The sequence below is a fragment of the Malus domestica genome, chromosome 11 (genome assembly GCF_042453785.1).
Source record: "Malus domestica chromosome 11, GDT2T_hap1".
NCBI lineage: Eukaryota > Viridiplantae > Streptophyta > Magnoliopsida > Rosales > Rosaceae > Malus > Malus domestica.
In genome coordinates, this window is record NC_091671.1 from 11,612,839 (window position 1) to 11,630,421 (window position 17,583).

The 17,583-nt window shown below is 36.4% G+C and overlaps 1 protein-coding gene and 1 long non-coding RNA gene across 3 annotated transcripts; both read left to right on the forward strand.

The window, feature by feature from the left end:
• Window positions 1-1,996: 1,996 nt before the first annotated feature.
• On the forward strand, window positions 1,997-4,255 carry LOC114819525 (uncharacterized). 2 transcript variants are annotated; one of them, XR_011573285.1, is made up of 3 exons: window positions 1,997-2,231; window positions 2,778-3,879; window positions 3,965-4,255. It is a non-coding gene; the product is annotated as an uncharacterized lncRNA (long non-coding RNA). The 2 variants fall into 2 exon arrangements; XR_011573284.1 differs by having other exon boundaries at window positions 1,997-3,879.
• An 8,983-nt stretch (window positions 4,256-13,238) lies between these two features.
• LOC103447859 (elongation factor 1-alpha-like) lies at window positions 13,239-16,002 on the forward strand. The gene is given in 3 exon segments (NM_001293878.1): window positions 13,239-13,310; window positions 14,164-14,646; window positions 14,845-16,002. Coding segments are annotated over 2 exon segments (1,344 nt in total). The 5' UTR covers window positions 13,239-13,310; window positions 14,164-14,184; the 3' UTR covers window positions 15,727-16,002.
• Window positions 16,003-17,583: the final 1,581 nt, after the last annotated feature.

Genomic DNA, 17,583 nt, shown 5'->3' on the forward strand with positions numbered 1-17,583 from the left:
TCAAAGTTGTCTCTTCTCCAAAAGCCAATTGAACTTTAGGACTTGTTTTTTCTTTTAATTGGCAGCCAAAGCCAAAGCCAAACCGTACTTGTTGTAAATTGGAATCGACAGGTGAACCACAGCAGAAGGGAAGAAGGGAGAAAAGATGAGAATTTGCAACTCAAAATTGAAGGAAATTTAAACGGTATTGTTGTAAGATTTGAGAGAAAAGACTTGTCGGAAGAAAGATGTATGCACTAAAGTATCGTTTTGTATGCAGATGGAACGGGACAGGATAGGATGGGACGGAACGGAGAGGTTATAATTTTGTGTTTCATGGATGTGGAACTAGTCGTTCCAGGAGGTGAGGCAGAACAAAAATTCACCCAAAATTCTGTTCCACCTGTTTTAGGTGCATCAAACGTGAGACGGAACGTCTCGTCCCACTCCATTCCGTTCCGTTCCACGTACCAAACGGTATCTAAAAGGACAATTTTTTTTTTTGTGGGGAGGGGGAGGATTTTTGCTAACTGTAAAACAATCCTTGATTCACTATTAATTTACAATCAATGGATAGAAACAAAAAGGCGAGTGCAAAGAAATAGAGAGGTTCCGCTCGGCATGACATTTTAGGTTTCACAGTAAGGCGTTCACGCTGAAAAATTGGTCGCATTATTGGACCCACTAATCTGGTTTGGTGCAGCTTTTGTTTATAAGTATTTTAATTCAGCAGAAAGTAAGACATAACAGTACAAATCAATTTCACATTAAATGGATGCGTTTTAATTGTTTATTTATCTATATTTTTAGATTAATATTAGAGAGATCAAAATTTTAAACCAAATTTACAAACCAAATAATATGGTTAGAGATGATTGGATTATTGATTAAATGTTGATTAACATGTTTGTTTCTTATTAGTGACATTGCAAATTTAATTTAAAATTTTGATTTCCCTAGCATTATCCATCTTTTTATACAATTATATTGAGGTGGGGAATTAAGCTAAGTTACATAATGACTTAGGGCTTGTTTGGATATGTTTTTAAAATGTCTAAAAGCGCTTTTGGTTAAATTGATTTTGAGTTCCAAAAACACTTTAAGTGCTTTTTGGAAGAAGCACCAGATATGTGCTTCTTACGGGAAGCACTTAAGCCATCTCCAACCGAAGGGTCCAGATGGCCAGAGGGCCGAAAATAGCCTGAAAACCGTCTCCAACAGAGGGCTAGGCCAGAGGGTTCGTGGAATCTGAGAGGGCCCCACGAAATCTAAAATGGTTAAAGGGTTGGCTGCATGCAACCAGCCAGCCAACCTAGGGCTAGGCAGAAAAATGATTAATCATGTCGGTTATAACCGACATGAATGCTTGAGCTAAAATTCAAATGCAACGGCTAGCTGACGTCAATCAGCTAGCTGTTGCATTCGATTTTTTTTTTTACAGTTTTATTATTATTTTTTGTTTACAAAATTTTTCCCATAACTTCTATTTTTCATTTTTTTTAATTCTATTTTTTTTCCTATAACTTTTATTTTACAAAATTTGTTTCATATTTTTTTTTAAATTCCATTTTTGTCCTATAACTTCTATTTCACAAAATTTGTTTCATTTTATTTTAACTTCTATTTTTTCCTATAACTTCTATTCCACAAAATTTGTTTCATATTTTTTTTAAATTATATTTTTTTTCCTATAACTTCCTAAGCCTTTATACAATATTAAATTAAATTGTGAAACAACATTAAACAATATGAAACAACTTTAACCAACATACAAATTATACAACATAAAAAAAAAGGGAAAATTAGAATCCCCCTTACTTTTCGAGTACTCTTTAGATCAAACATTGGTTCTATTTTGAAATTTGATTAGGATGCCTAAACTATAGTCATGTCAGCATTTTTATATCTTTATTTAAATTACATGTTTTTTATAATTTAAAATATTAATTATTAAATTCCATATATATCCTTTTGGCCTGATATATTTCTAAACCCTATTTCTATACGTGGCCTTTTTTGTAGGATGTGCCGCTGGATTGTGTTTCCAGAATTCTTCTTTCATGTTTGAATTTTGTGATCCTCATTTTTTAATTTTGAATGGACTTATCCATTTCAATTAATGGTTATTTTTGCTATTTTATATTGATATCATGTGAGATAATTAGACGTATTCTATATTCTTAGATGCTTGAGGCTGTTACGTTTAGAAGGTTTTATTGAGATTCTCTACAACGTCGACCTTGTTGTCTGTGGTACGTACAGAAGGTTTTTAGATAATTATCATAAAGTTGCAGTTTCATCGACTTTAGTCTGGGTTCGAAAGGGGATTGGGATTGATTATTTTGTTGTGCGTTTGTTGCTTAATGCTCTGTTTGCTTGTATTTCTTCTGGTCTATGCTTGAATACTAGTAGTTCATTTATATTGATAAGTTATAAGATGCACACTGAGGAGTTGTGTTGAGTTTTTGAAGATTTGAAAGTTGCCCAACACATGTTCGATGAAATGCCCCAATAAACATTGGTGCTGCATGTATTTTGCTTGGGCGTGTAAGGCTTATGAAAGGCTTGTTTTACACCAATTTTTAACAAAATAAACGAGAGAAAAATTAAGCAATTAATAACAATGGAGAGGACAGTAATATATCTTCTTTGGTGTAAATAAGTTGTTGTAGAATAGGTTGTTTTTTGTTTTTCTTCTCTGCTACTTGGCTAACTAGGAATTCCCTGGTCCAATTAGTTTTTCAGCATTGATCGATTTATAGGTTTACATAGCTCAATTTTCCAATGTATTTTTGTAGGTAGGACTTCATGGAAGGAGCTATTGTTGAGAGATGTACCCATAATGATATTACTACTTCTATTCCCATTTTTTAGCACACTTCATTTTCTGAGTTGTGCAACCAGGTTAGCTCAAGGTTCAGTGGTTTGGTAGTTGGTTCATTTAACTTTACATATGCTATGAATGGATGCGCATGTTGTCTTTTGGAATGTGACATGGATGTGCGTGTATTGCACATATCTGTAACAAAGGAGAACGCATATTTTGTTGATATATTGGTGAGTTTAAAAGAATCAAATGAAATTGGCAATGCTAGTCAAGATATTCGTATTACATAACCATTTTTGGCTGAAGGTGTAATGCACACCGATGGGAATGAGTTTTTGGAGAAATTTAAAACACCTACTGCTAAGATGTATTTATCGCATCCTTGGAAAAGCTATATAAGTCATGTTGGTCAGGATTATGAGGATGGAGCGGATGAGTTCAGGCTTAAACTATGCAAGTATGTTGTTGAGATGGGTTTTGAATTTGAGTATGTCGCAAATGAGCATAAAAGGATAATAGCTTCTTGCATTACGAAAGATATTGAAGGTTGTATGTGGCGTGTTCATGCATCTATATGCAGTGCTAATGGCCATTTTGTTATCCGGACATCAAATAATCAGCACATATGCAGCGGTCGCATTCGAGAACGTGAAAGTGGGATGATGATCTCAAAGATTGTGTGTTCCATACTGGTTGAGCAAATTCGGTCCAATCCACACATTAAACCAATTCAGATAGTTGATGATTTCAAAAAGAATTATGGTTTGGATGTTTCCTATTACAATGCATGGTACGGAAAAGAGATGGCGATGACAATGATTCATGGTGATGACGTTTTATCTTACCAAAAGTTAGGTTGGTGTGTTGAACAGATCCGCAAAAGTAATCCTGATCCCATTGTGTGTTGGAGTGCGATCCAAACACCTCCCACTTTCGTCGTCTATTTATTGCTTTTAGAGGTTCTATTGAAGGGTTTAATTATTGTAGACCCTTACTATTTTTGGATGGTACGTTTGTGAAAACAAAGTACAAAGGCACTTTGCTTGGTGCGACAGGGAAAAATGGTAACCAAGGTATGCATGTAAAGATGTTTATATATTTTTGTATGTTAATTAACATCATGTTGTATTAATTCTGTTATATTTTTCATTTGTATAGGTTTTTTCCCTCTTGCATTTGCTCTGGTTGATGCTGAAGATGAGGCTAACTGAACTTGGTTTTTGATGAACTTATCTGACGTATTATCTGAAGATGAACATACCATTACATTCATATCGGACCGGCACAAAGGATTGCTTCAATCTGTGGCAAATGTTTTCCCTACTTCTCCACATGGATTTTGTATTTACCACATACAAAAGAATATTAAGAAAACATATCCTATTGGCTTTGGGAAAAAGTTTCGTAAGATAATGGTCCAATTATTCAAGAACTAAGCTTATTCATCCACTCCAGAAGTGTTCGACGTAAACCTGCAGATTTTGAGAAAAAAGGGTGGTGGACTAATTGACAAACTTATCGCATTAATATGTCAATATAACGCTAATTAACGTACCTATTAGTTGATAGTTTAATACCAATTGATCATTAATCGTCTAACTAATGATAAAAGACAAACCAAATAATTGGTACATTTGGATTAACACACCAACACTTTGGTAGCTTCTTATGTTTCAAAAATAAAAAACTTTACGTACCAAACGCCTGAAATGATCTAATTTAATATTATTTCATGAATCAAACGATCAATATGAGTCAGTGTAACATTAAGTTACGTACCAAGCTACTGGTACATTACAAACAGACATTGTATAACGTTTTTCCAGATCGATACATTTCAAAAATAAAAAAACTACACGTACCAAACGCCTGCAATGATCTAATTTAATATTATTTCATAAATCAAACTATCAATGTGAGTCAATGTAACATTAAGTAACGTACCGAACACCTGCTACATTACAAATACACATTGTATAATGTTTTTCTAGACATATACGTTTCAAAAATAAAAAATTTTACGTACCAAATGCCTGGAGTGATCTAATTAATTATTATTTCATGAATCAAACTATCAATATGAGTCAGTGTAACATTAAGTAACGTACCAAACACCTGGTACATTACAAATACACATTGTATAACGTTTTTTCAGACAGATACGTTTCAAAAATAAAAAAACTTTACGTACCAAATGCCTGGAATGATCTAATTTAATATTATTTCATGAATCAAACTATCAATATGAGTCAGTGTAACATTAAGTAACGTACCAAACTCCTGGTACATTACAAACACACATTGTATAACATTTTTCCAGACAGATACGTTCCAAAAATAAAAAAACTATACGTACCAAACGCCTAGAATGATCTAATTTAATATTATTTCATGAATCAAACTATCAATGTGAGTCAGTGTAACATTAAGTAACGTACCAAACACCTGATACATTACAAATACACATTGTATAATGTTTTTCTAGACGGATACGTTTCATAAATAAAAAACTTTACATACCAAACGCCTGGAATGATCTAATTAAATATTATTTCGTGAATCAAACTATCAATATGAGTCAGTGTAACATTAAGTAACGTACCAAACACTTGGTACATTACAAATACGCATTGTATAACGTTTTTCCAGACGGATACGTTTCAAAAATAAAAAACTTTACTTACCAAATGCCTGGAATGATCTAATTAATATTATTTCATGAATCAAACTATGAATATGAGTTAGTGTAACATTACGTAACGTACCAAACACCTGGTACATTACAAATACACATTGTATAATGTCATTCATCTTGTCGTATTCCTATTTGACATGATCATATCAAAGACATAACATACTAGTTAAAACATTCAATAGGTAAAGTTTAAAAATATGCAAATATATGAAAAATAATTAAGCCAAACATGCGAATGTGAATATCTTTTCAATACGTACCAAGACAAGAATAGTCATAAAGAATGACTTATGTTTCAATTTCTTATCACTTGCTAGCCTCCTACATAGCACTTCTGCATACGCATCTATGGTATGCAAGTACTTAAATACATTATTACGTCTCTAATCTTTATACCTTCAAATGACCCATTAATTACCTGCCATGTGATTCCCTTGTTAGTGATTAGAAACTCTACATCTTCTTGCATTATTTGAGTTGTCTTTCCTGACCATAATGCTATCCTGTGATATATGGTACAATAACACAAACACATTAATTACAATGCTCCAATTACCAGTCCTATAATATGCATATACAATGGTGTAAAAATGATTACTTACCCAGAATAATCGCTATTTATGAAGTCTTGAAGGCGTTCGTAGTCATCTTTATCAAACCTGGGACCCACAAACGTTTCAGACAGAACAATATTTTTCTCATGACATTTTCTTGCAACCTTCTTCGAAACATAAGTATCACAATCTATCTCTTGTCTAATTGGATCATGAGGTGACCAACATCCAATTTGTTTCATCTTCTTTCCTGTCTTTGCATTTTCATAAGGTACGTCACCAACTTTCCTCATTGATTCATCAATTCCAGAACTCTTGTGTTCCACATTTTTCCTTTTTTTGCCAGATTTTTTTTTTTGTATTTGCATATTCAAAGTCCGCTTTTCTAAGTACCTTTCGTACCTGTCTTCTTTTCACTCCTTTGATTATGGATGCTATTTCTGGGGATGGTTGTTTTTTTTTATCGACCTCTTCAAGTAAGACACTGATTTGCATATTCGGTAGTTCATGCTCCCATACTTAACCGTTGGTAGCGCAATGATGTACCTGAAACATTTTTAATCAAATAATTTGTACCATTATATATATATATATATATATATATATTGTAAGCTGCAAGATGTCCACACGAATCATATATATAGCACACTACACGATTCATAAATCCTAGGCTGCAGACGTACCAAATGCTACCAAATAAAAATTGCGATCAACATAATGTTAGGATTATGCAGTGTTTTGATTGACTTTTTTTTTTCGGCAAGTACGGTGAAATGTGCCGATTCATTCAATTCTTGGATTAGGAAAAAAAGGCTTCTGAAACTTAGTGTTTCCTAGTGTTTCCTGGCCTCAGTATCTTTGTCATACAGTCCCTCTACTACTCTATATTTGTCCCGCTGTCCAGGCGCATCACTGGCCATCCCCACGGTGCTTCTCGGCTTCTGAGAGTGGGGATAGGCCTGGGGGTTTCAATCCTATCTGTGGCGTGGGCGGCAATTTTTGAAAGGTACCGAAGGAATTATGCGATACAGCAGGGATACGAGGCTAGTTTCTTAAGTGCAATGCCCAACCTAAGTGCAACGTACCAAATCATAGCCAACACACAAAAGATCAAAAACCTTCGACTTCAAAAGATAATCAAAATCAACGCATCCAACTGATAATTTGAATAAAAATCAACACTGGAACCTGAATACTAACGTCGACCTCAGTGCGGAAAGTAGGCTTCTGAAACTTATGGTACGTTCATAGGAAGGAAGAAAGTGCCCCTGGAAAATTGAATTCACTAGAGATAAATAACATTATTAATATCCTTCTTATATTCAACAAGTAGTATTCTACTTGGATTATAACTCTGAGACATTAGTTAGCAAGAATCTAGGAGCCTTGCGTGCAGTTTGGCATGAAGAAACTGGATACGGGAAACACGTATGTTAAAGGCTACGGCAAATTATGTAATTTAGGTACATTACAATGGGTTAATTAAAATACACATGGCCCCAAAATTATAGAAGAATGCTTAATCAAATTGTTAAAATGAACAGATGTTTAATCTAAGAAGTCTAAAAATGAGGGGTCTATATCAAAACGCCCCTAAAAAAAAACATTTAACAACATGAAACTTAAACAATATTTTTAAAAACATTTAACAACATAAAACTTAAACGTCTACTCCATGCTTCTTTTGGCCCAAAGATGTGCAACAAGATCATGTTGTAGGTACTTGTTTGTGAAACGTATCTTTATATAGCGCCTCATGTACTCATTTATAAAGATACTACCAGTTCTTGGATTGAAAGGCAAATTAGGCCCATCATATATTTTTGCACGAGCCCTTCTTAACCTATTTAGATCTTCTTGGTCGTCATCGGACTCTCCATCAATATACTCATCTCGCTCACCCTCCACTATCATATTGTGTAATATGATGCAAGACATCATGATGGAGTCCAAATTTTCTCGACTCCACCCTCTTACCGGTTCGCTGATGATCTTCCACCGTACTTGTAGAATACCGAAAGCTCTCTCAACATCTTTTCGGTATGCCTCTTGGTGTAAGGTAAACAACTTTTTTGCCTTATTCCTAGGGTTTGGAATTGCTTGGACAAGTGTCGCCCACTTTGGGTAGATGTCATCTGCCAAGTAATACCCCATATTGTATTGACGGCTGTTGATGTAGTAGTCAAGTTGAGGTGTTTTACCTTCCGTCAAGTTATTGAAGAGAGGTGAATGCCCAAGAACTGTAATGTCATTTTGGGATCCAGGGACTCCAAAGAAAGCATGTCAGATCCATGTGTCATATGAGGCAACCGCCTCTAACACAACAGTTGGCTTTCTCGACCTTCCGCTAAAGATTCTTTGCCATTCGGTGGGGCAGTTCTTCCAATCCCAATGCATGCAGTCTAATGACCCTATCATGCCCGGAAACCCATGGTCTTAAGCTTTGCGAATGAGCCGATTCAGATCTTCTTGATTTGGCTTGCGGAGATACTCGTCTTTGTAAACCTGAACAATTGTGTCACAGAATTGTTCAAGAGTATCAAGGTATGTAAACTCAGACATACTATAGGTTTCATCCATCGAATCAGCTGGGGAGCCATAGGCCATCATTCGAAGTGCAACAGTAACCTTCTGATGAGGTGAGAAACTAGGGCGGCATGCTCTATCCCGCTTTTGTCGAAAGTATGGATTGACCTGCTAGACATCACGAAGTAAACGCTCGAAGACATGATGCCTCATCCGGAAGCGACGTCTGAAATCCTTTTTTGTGTACATTGAGTTGGGGTTGAAGTAGTTTTTCATCAGATTAGCATATGCCATCGCTCTGTTTCGTGGTTTGTAAAAGCGACCAGCAACAGAGCTACTCCATTGAGGTTGTTCCTCAATTGGCTGACACACCTTGGCCGCAGCCATGGCTGCTGCTCTGTTTTGTTTGTTGCGCCTTACTTGAACTTCTTCATCTTTTCGTCTCATTTGCGCCCATTTTCTTCTAATTTGGAATTGGATGAGGACCCCCAGTTGGAATCCGAAAAGGATACAAAGTTGGAATTCATTGCAAACTTGAATTGAAAGAGATTGAATTCAAAGATGTGTGAATTATAGCCTAATATCCACCCTATTTATAGCAAAAAAAAAAAAAATTCAAATCCAACAGCTAGTTGACGTCAGCATGATGTCAGCTACCAACGGCTAGTTGACGTCATGCTAACGTCACTTAGCCGTTGGATTTGAATTGAAGTTGTAGTTTTTAAATAATAAATTATGTTTGGCCCTCGGTTGGAGATGATTTTCTGTGATAGGGCTAAAACGAGCTCTATGGCCCTTTGGCCCTAGGTTGGAGACGGAGGCAAATATGGCCATGTACTATTCATTAAAATATTAATATATTGGAAGGCCAGATGGCTAAAACGAGCCATCTTGCCAGCCTCCGGTTAGAGATGGCCTTAAAGTGCTTTTCCAAGATCCACTTGGATTTTTACTAAGAATTGGTGTCAAAAACATTTTCACCAAAAGCGATTTTAATCACTTTAAAAGCACATCCAAACAAACCCTTAATACCGAACTCGCTTTATGGGAGTCAAACTAAGACTTTGATTTACAACTAAAGAGGAATATTGTTACATTATCGTGTAGTGAAGAAGAATATCGATCTTTTTTTAGTCTTATTATGATTTGCAACTCACATTTGATCTCCCGCACCAAATAATCCTACTTCCTTCTTCTCTCACTTCAGTTTTGCATCTCGTCCATCTTTCTCTCATCTATTCCACCAAATTTTGAGTTGCTCTCATATATTCCACAAAAAATCATAAGTTTTAGGAAAATTACTTTTTTTTTTTAACAAACGATATTACCTACACTAAGTGAGTGGAAGAGTGGGTTAAGTCTCACAATAGGTTAGCAATAATGTGGTTCAAATTCGCTTTTGGTGAGAATCGAACCGAAGACCTCTTACTTAGAAGTAAAGAGGAATACACACAAAAAATGTCAAGATTTTAAAGAGATGGACCAAAAATATTGATGCTTTGTCAAGATTTTAAAGAGATAAACCAATGATCAACTTTCAACAAACACCAAAAATGTCTAACTTGCATTGTGCATACACATTCAAAACACCACATGTCTTGTATTTCATTGCAAAAGGCCTTTATATGATGACTCATTATATATTTTATTTTATTTTGTCAATTTGTTGACGTACAATTTTTGCAAGATAGTTCTATCCACACACCGATTTTTTCTTTTTATATACCTCTCTCAATTTTTGGCAGTCTCATCAAATAAATAGAAAGAGATCAATAACAAAAGTTTAATAAGTGCGTGAAAGGTAAAAATTGACATGTAAAATGTCACTTTCATTTTTGCATCTCATACTCCTTATATGGTGAGCTATACATGCATCTATCTAATACCACATTCGCGATGGATCTAAATTTTTGTTGCAAGCCCAATAATATTTTGGGAAGTAAAGACCCAATAATAGTTCATAAACTCGCTACAACGTCAACAACGTCATACAATTGTATTTTGGGTGTGCTATCCACACAACTATTTTTACTTCATACACACCCTCTTAATTTGCAGCTGTCGAATTGACTGAATTAAAAAAATGATCAAATGACAGAAATTAACAAGGATGTGTGAGAAGTAAAAAGATGAGCCCTTTTTTATTTGTTTTACTCTTAATTAAATCATTTATTATATAATACAATAATGGCAGTCCTATATAAAAAGAAAATTATTTTAACTAATAATATATAACAGTATTACAATCACACTAAAATGTTATCCCACAAGTGTATCGCTTAAACCTTAAAGATTTTTTTTTTAACAAATAATATTATCTACACTAAGGGAGGGGGTGGGCTAAGCTGTAACATCCCACATCGCCCAAGGGAGTGATCCTTAAATGTATATTTTCATCCCTAATTAGCATGAAGCCGTTTGGGAGCTCACTGGCTTCGAGTTCCGTAGGAACTCCGAAGTTAAGCGAGAAAGGGGCTAAAACACTCCCAGGATGGGTGACCCATTGAGAAGTTGCTCGTGAGTTCCCAGAAACAAAACCGTGAGGGCGTGGTCAGGGCCCAAAGTGGACAATATCGTGCTACGGTGGTGGAGCGGGCCCGGGAAGTGATCCGCCCCGAGCCAGGATGTGACATTAGCCCTCACAATGGACTAGCAATAATATGGTTCAAATTTGTATTTGGTAAGAATCAAATGTAAGACCCCTCTCACTTACAAGTAAAAAGCGATACCACTAAATCCTACTACTAAGTGACAAACCTCAAAGAATTTGATAATTCATCAAACACTCGAGCTATTTTTTTTATGAAAATAATTTTCTCTTATTTATTTTGTAGTTATTAAGTCGAAGAGAGACGTCGTAGATGGAACCCGCAATAGAGTGCTTAATCATAATTGTATTATTTATTATTTTTTTTCTAAAAATAAGACAACGAGTGGCAAGTCACGATTATCTACTTTTTTTGTGGACTGAGAAGACTCACATAGGCATTTTAAGGGGAGTGCCTCTCCTTGGCCACAAGTCTAGCTTCCACTCCAATAGCGTGTTTCGAACTCGAGACCTATACACATTTTTTGTAGTGATTGAAGGATGCCTCGCATCTGCCTTTACCACTGAGTAGTGGCGAAGCTATGTGAGGGCGAGGAGTGGCTGTTGCCCCTCCCCTCACCTGAAAACACATCTAGGAGCGCTGGTTCAACCCATTCGCTCTCGCCGGAAATGAGAATTCTCGCTTCGGTGATCTAGTTTCTATAGTAGGGCTGGGTTTTTTTTTTTTTTTTTTTTAGATTTTTGGAGAACGAAATCTAAAAAAAAAAGAGGTAAAAAAAAAAAAGGTAGTTGCAGAGCGGTGGAACCTGCGAAGAAGATGAAGGCTTATCAGTTTAATATTCCCTATACCAAACGGCGACAACTGAAGAAAATTAAAGCCACCAGAAAACTCGCTACACCGATTCATCTCCGCCATAAATTTGATGCTCATCATAGTTCATATCTTATACAAACACATAGTTTGATTCTTGTGAAAAACATGATAGGCAATAACATCAATTGACATATGATAAGAATGATTAAAACTATAAAATAAAAAAATCCCAAAGTATTGACCATGGATAAGTTAAGCAGCAGAATGAAGAGGTCGTCGGTGTGGCTTGCTTCGACAACGAGAGTTGGATGCCTCAGCTTCCAGCGACAACGCTCTCGATCTCCTGATTCTGATTCTGGTGGAGTTGGTGGAGGTTATTGGCATTGGGGTTGCCGGAGAAGAAGGGGATTGGGTGGGGTGTAGTCGAGGTTGACAAAGAAGAGGTATTGAGGGATTGGTTGCTAGAATAGTAGATCTGTTGTTGTTTGGTTAAAGAGTTAAGAATGATGGATGTTGTAATTTTATTGAGCCATAAAGTCTAGTGAGTAAAATTGGTGAGTACTCAAGTTTTGTCTTTTTCTTTTAAGACCCCTACCATATTTATCTTAAACTCTCACATTATCTATAAATATTGTATTACTTTTTAAAAAATAATGTAAATATTGTTTAATACTTATTTTACGATAAAAGAAATTCATTTAAATCCATCTAGGCTCCTGACTAGATCTTGACTAGGCGCCTAGCTACTAGGCCCCAGTTCGCTGCCTGACTAGCACTTTTTTTTATAATCTAATCCTAGCCAACTTAAGCTTATTACATTAGCTTTGATATTACCGTTTACAACTGTTTTAGTGAAGAGATTATTTTCTGCTATGAATATTGACTTAAAACTTTGCACTCTTCAATATAAAAGCAACCGATTTGATTGAATCTTACACTTTTTTGAATTTTACCCTTCCCCTCGGCAAATCCTAACTTCGTTACTACCATTAGGCCACCAGTTCGTGGTTAATCATAATTGTATTCAGGGAGATTATGATCATCTGTAATTATTTATTTTTTAAAATACTAATATTGAAGGATGTCGTTAGCGAAAAAAGCGTAAAACGGGATTACCGAAATTTTTTGAACATGCCAGGGCAGCAAATTATGTAAGTTCAAGCAAACACTCACAACCGTCAGATCAAATCCTCAATCATCCAAAGGCGGAGAGTAAAACCCTAGCCCTACAGAAGCCCCATTTCCCCCTATTTAAAATTCACGGGGCTCACACATTTGCTATCCTCTGCTGTTCTCGCTCTTCACACTCTGAAGTCGGCGTGAGAAAGCTCCTGAATCTTCCTGTCGCTCTCGTCTGTTTCTTCCAGGTTTGCTCAGATCTTTGTCTCTTTGTCGCAGATTTTATTATATTTAATTAAATTCTGTGCGATTATATTTGTTCGATTTAATTTTGATTCCTTTTAGATGTTAATTTCCTGAAAGTGTTTGAAAATTTTATGGTTTTTTTTGTTCGTTCACTGATGAATTGATGAACTGGGTTGTGGTTTTTGTTTGGTATTTATATTTGTGATCAGATCTGGATTTATGCGTGAATTGCATGTGGATTTTAAGGGTTTCGTTTATCTGACACTGTTAGAGGAATTTATTTATTTGTTTCATTTGATTTGGATTCTGGGTCTGTTTCATCTGTTGAGAGAGTTACAGAAAAGTATTATTTTAATTTTTTTTTACGTTAATAAAAAAAGATATAGTTTAGTGATTGTTTATTTGCTGATCGGATACAATCACGCATGTGTTACATATGATTTTGTTTTAATATTGTTTATTAATTTGTGACTCGTTGGTGTTGCGTTTTGAAAATCTGTCCCTCGATGAATCGTGGTGAATTTGTGAAATTTCTGAAACTATAATTTTCCCCTTTGTATTTTGTTAAAATTACAAAAGATATTGTTTACTAGATTATGCAGCGAGTCTTTTTCTCTGTTATCAACAGTGATGATTTTTCAGTCCTGTAATCATTTTTGCGGATATGATCACCGATCTTTAGTAATATCGAAAGGACTCTGTATTTTGATAATCTTTGCATTGATTTAGTTGTATTTTTCTCGTATGTTATGCAGTATTTTGTTGTTTTGGCGATGAGTGATCATAATCTGATGATCTTCTAATCAAATAAAGCTAAGTGACTGATTGATTTCGGTTATCTGCTTGGATTTTCAGTTATTTTTCTGATTATCCAACATGGGTAAGGAGAAGTTCCACATCAACATCGTGGTCATTGGCCATGTCGACTCTGGGAAGTCGACCACGACAGGTCACTTGATCTACAAGCTTGGTGGTATTGACAAGCGTGTTATTGAGAGGTTCGAGAAGGAGGCTGCTGAGATGAACAAGAGGTCATTCAAGTATGCCTGGGTGTTGGACAAGCTCAAGGCTGAGCGTGAACGTGGTATTACCATTGACATTGCCCTGTGGAAGTTCGAGACCACCAAGTACTACTGCACTGTCATTGATGCTCCTGGACATCGTGACTTTATCAAGAACATGATTACTGGAACCTCACAGGCTGACTGTGCCATTCTCATCATTGACTCTACCACCGGAGGTTTTGAAGCCGGTATTTCCAAGGATGGTCAGACCCGTGAGCATGCTTTGCTTGCTTTTACTCTTGGCGTCAGGCAAATGATTTGCTGCTGCAACAAGGTGAGCCTTATATATCTTGTGTCGATTGTATTTCAAATTTTATACGGTGTATTGGTATTTCAATGTTTTTATTTTGCAATTATATATCTAATTTTGTACGGTGATGATATTTCAATTGGTATTGGGTGTCAGCTGTTATTGCTGTGAGTTCACAAGCAGTTTTAACTCACGTCACACAATGTTAATTATTGTGTACAGATGGATGCCACCACTCCCAAGTACTCAAGGGCAAGGTATGATGAAATTGTGAAGGAAGTGTCGTCCTATCTCAAGAAGGTTGGCTACAACCCAGATAAGATCCCCTTTGTCCCCATTTCTGGGTTCGAGGGTGACAACATGATTGAGAGGTCCACCAACCTTGACTGGTACAAGGGTCCCACCCTTCTTGAGGCTCTTGACCAGATCAACGAGCCCAAGAGGCCCTCAGACAAGCCCCTCCGGCTTCCACTTCAGGATGTGTACAAGATTGGTGGTATCGGTACCGTTCCTGTTGGACGTGTTGAGACTGGTGTCATTAAGCCTGGTATGGTTGTGACTTTTGGCCCAACTGGTCTGACTACTGAGGTCAAGTCTGTTGAGATGCACCACGAAGCTATGCAGGAGGCCCTTCCAGGTGATAATGTTGGATTCAACGTTAAGAATGTTGCTGTCAAGGATCTCAAGCGTGGGTACGTTGCTTCCAACTCCAAGGATGATCCCGCAAAGGAGGCTGCCAACTTTATCGCTCAGGTCATCATCATGAACCACCCCGGCCAGATTGGACAGGGATATGCTCCAGTTCTCGACTGTCACACCTCCCACATTGCCGTCAAGTTTGCTGAGCTCGTTACAAAGATCGACAGGCGATCTGGCAAGGAGCTTGAGAAGGAGCCCAAGTTTTTGAAGAATGGTGATGCTGGATTTGTGAAGATGCTTCCCACCAAGCCCATGGTTGTTGAGACCTTCTCTGAGTACCCACCGCTCGGACGTTTTGCTGTGAGGGACATGCGCCAGACTGTTGCAGTTGGTGTCATCAAGAGCGTTGAGAAGAAGGATCCAACTGGAGCTAAGATCACCAAGGCCGCAGCTAAGAAGAAGTGAACCGCACTGGTTCAACAGATTTCCGCAGGCGAAATCTTCTATCATCTTTATAATAATAGTAGTCGTAAAAACTTCTCTATTAGTATTTCTTTGGATTGCTGGTTGTGTATTTTCGTGTCGGTGTCGTCGTTAGGCATTCATTCTCAGAACTGGGTGCTTGACCGGCGGTGGCGCTGCTAGTGTTTTCCTTTTATGTCCTCTGTTGAGAGTCAAGGTGCTCTGGGTTCTTCCCGGAGCGGCTAAAAGCTTTTGCGACCTGGTTCTTGCTACTCTCGCTATAAAAACATAGTTTCTTTTAAATATCTTTTACTTCGCATGTTCGCTTCTTCCAGTTGTTTTTTTATATGAATTTGAATCAGCTTGTGTTGTGGTATACTTGTATGATCTCTGATTCCCGAACTTCAAAATCTCCGGCAAGCTCTGACTGCGGTGGAAGTGGTCGGTCTACGATGTTTTTATGTGGAAATGTTATAGAATGTCTTTGTTCTTTGTTTAAGATCAATTTACATGGAACGGTTTTGCTGTGGTTGTGACGGCTTGGTCAAAACACAACTGTATTATTGGATCGAATCCGTTTTATGTAGCTCATTCTTGTCCATGGGATTAGACTTGTTTGGTGATTGGTCTGACCAACAAAATAAGGGTTTGTTTGGTATTTTATTTGAAAATTTTAATCATTTCTCAAAACATTTCTTAAGAACATTTATTGAAAATAATTTTCTTTAAAACTAAAAAACTTGATTGGTTTACTATTTAAAAATTTAAAATTTTACTACTTAAACTAGACAAAAAGATCTAAAAAGATGGGGTTGCAGGAGAGGGAGAAAGAGAAGAGAAGAGGAAAAGAAAGTAAGAGATGATTGAAGAAAAAATAAAGAAGAGAGAGGATTGGATGAAATAGAGAGGAAGAGGAGAGAGAATGAATCGAGAGAACGAAGATAGCAGATTAAAGGAGAGACGAAAAAGGTATAAAAAAAAAAAAAAAAGAGAAAGAAGAAAAGAGAGATATATTTGGAGTAAAGGGGAAGAGTGAGGGAAAAGAAATGAGTGAGTTTAAGTTTAAAAACTCTAAAAACTCACTTTTTATGTTTTTAGATAATAGATTATATTTTTGAGTGAGTCTTGAGTTCAGTTTTTGAAAATAATCCTACTAAACAAGTTTTTAAGGCCTAAAATTTGAAAATTGTTTTTGAGTTTAAAAAGTTGAATTCAAGTAGAGTACCAAACAGGTCCTAAGGTTTGGGTTAGCATTAGATTAAGGTTGATGGATGTGTCATTTGATGCCTTGAACATTTGTGTCATGGGCAAATCATTCGGCTGGGATAAGCGACTAAATTTGCCTTCAACTTTTTGACAAGGCAATGTTGCCTTGTTAAACTCCTCGAGGCAAGGCAATGCTGCCTTGTTAAACCCCTCTCGAGGCAACATTTTCCTGTTCTCTTGTCCATAGGAGAGGTGAAATGCAATTGGGAATCAACGACTAGATTACAGGCATTTGCTAATCATGGTGTTACATCTGTTTTGTTTGCTCTTTTTTTTATTTTTTGGAAGACAGAATTTTATATCCGGGCAAAGATGCCAAACAGGAACAAGAAAGATTTATGGTCATTTACTACTAAATCTAATGTAAATGGCTGAGATTAAAATACTAAAAGCACATGATTCTCAACCAGTGATATTGAATATAAGCGTGAGGCATGAAATTTTTATCATTCAGGGATGAAAAGAGATTCTCTCCGGATCTCTTCCACCAAGGCCATCGGATTAAGTGATCCGGACTTTTGAAATTTGATCTAACGACTAAAAATAGAGGCATCTTTTAAAAGCTATAATAATTTTAACCGTTTGATCAAATTT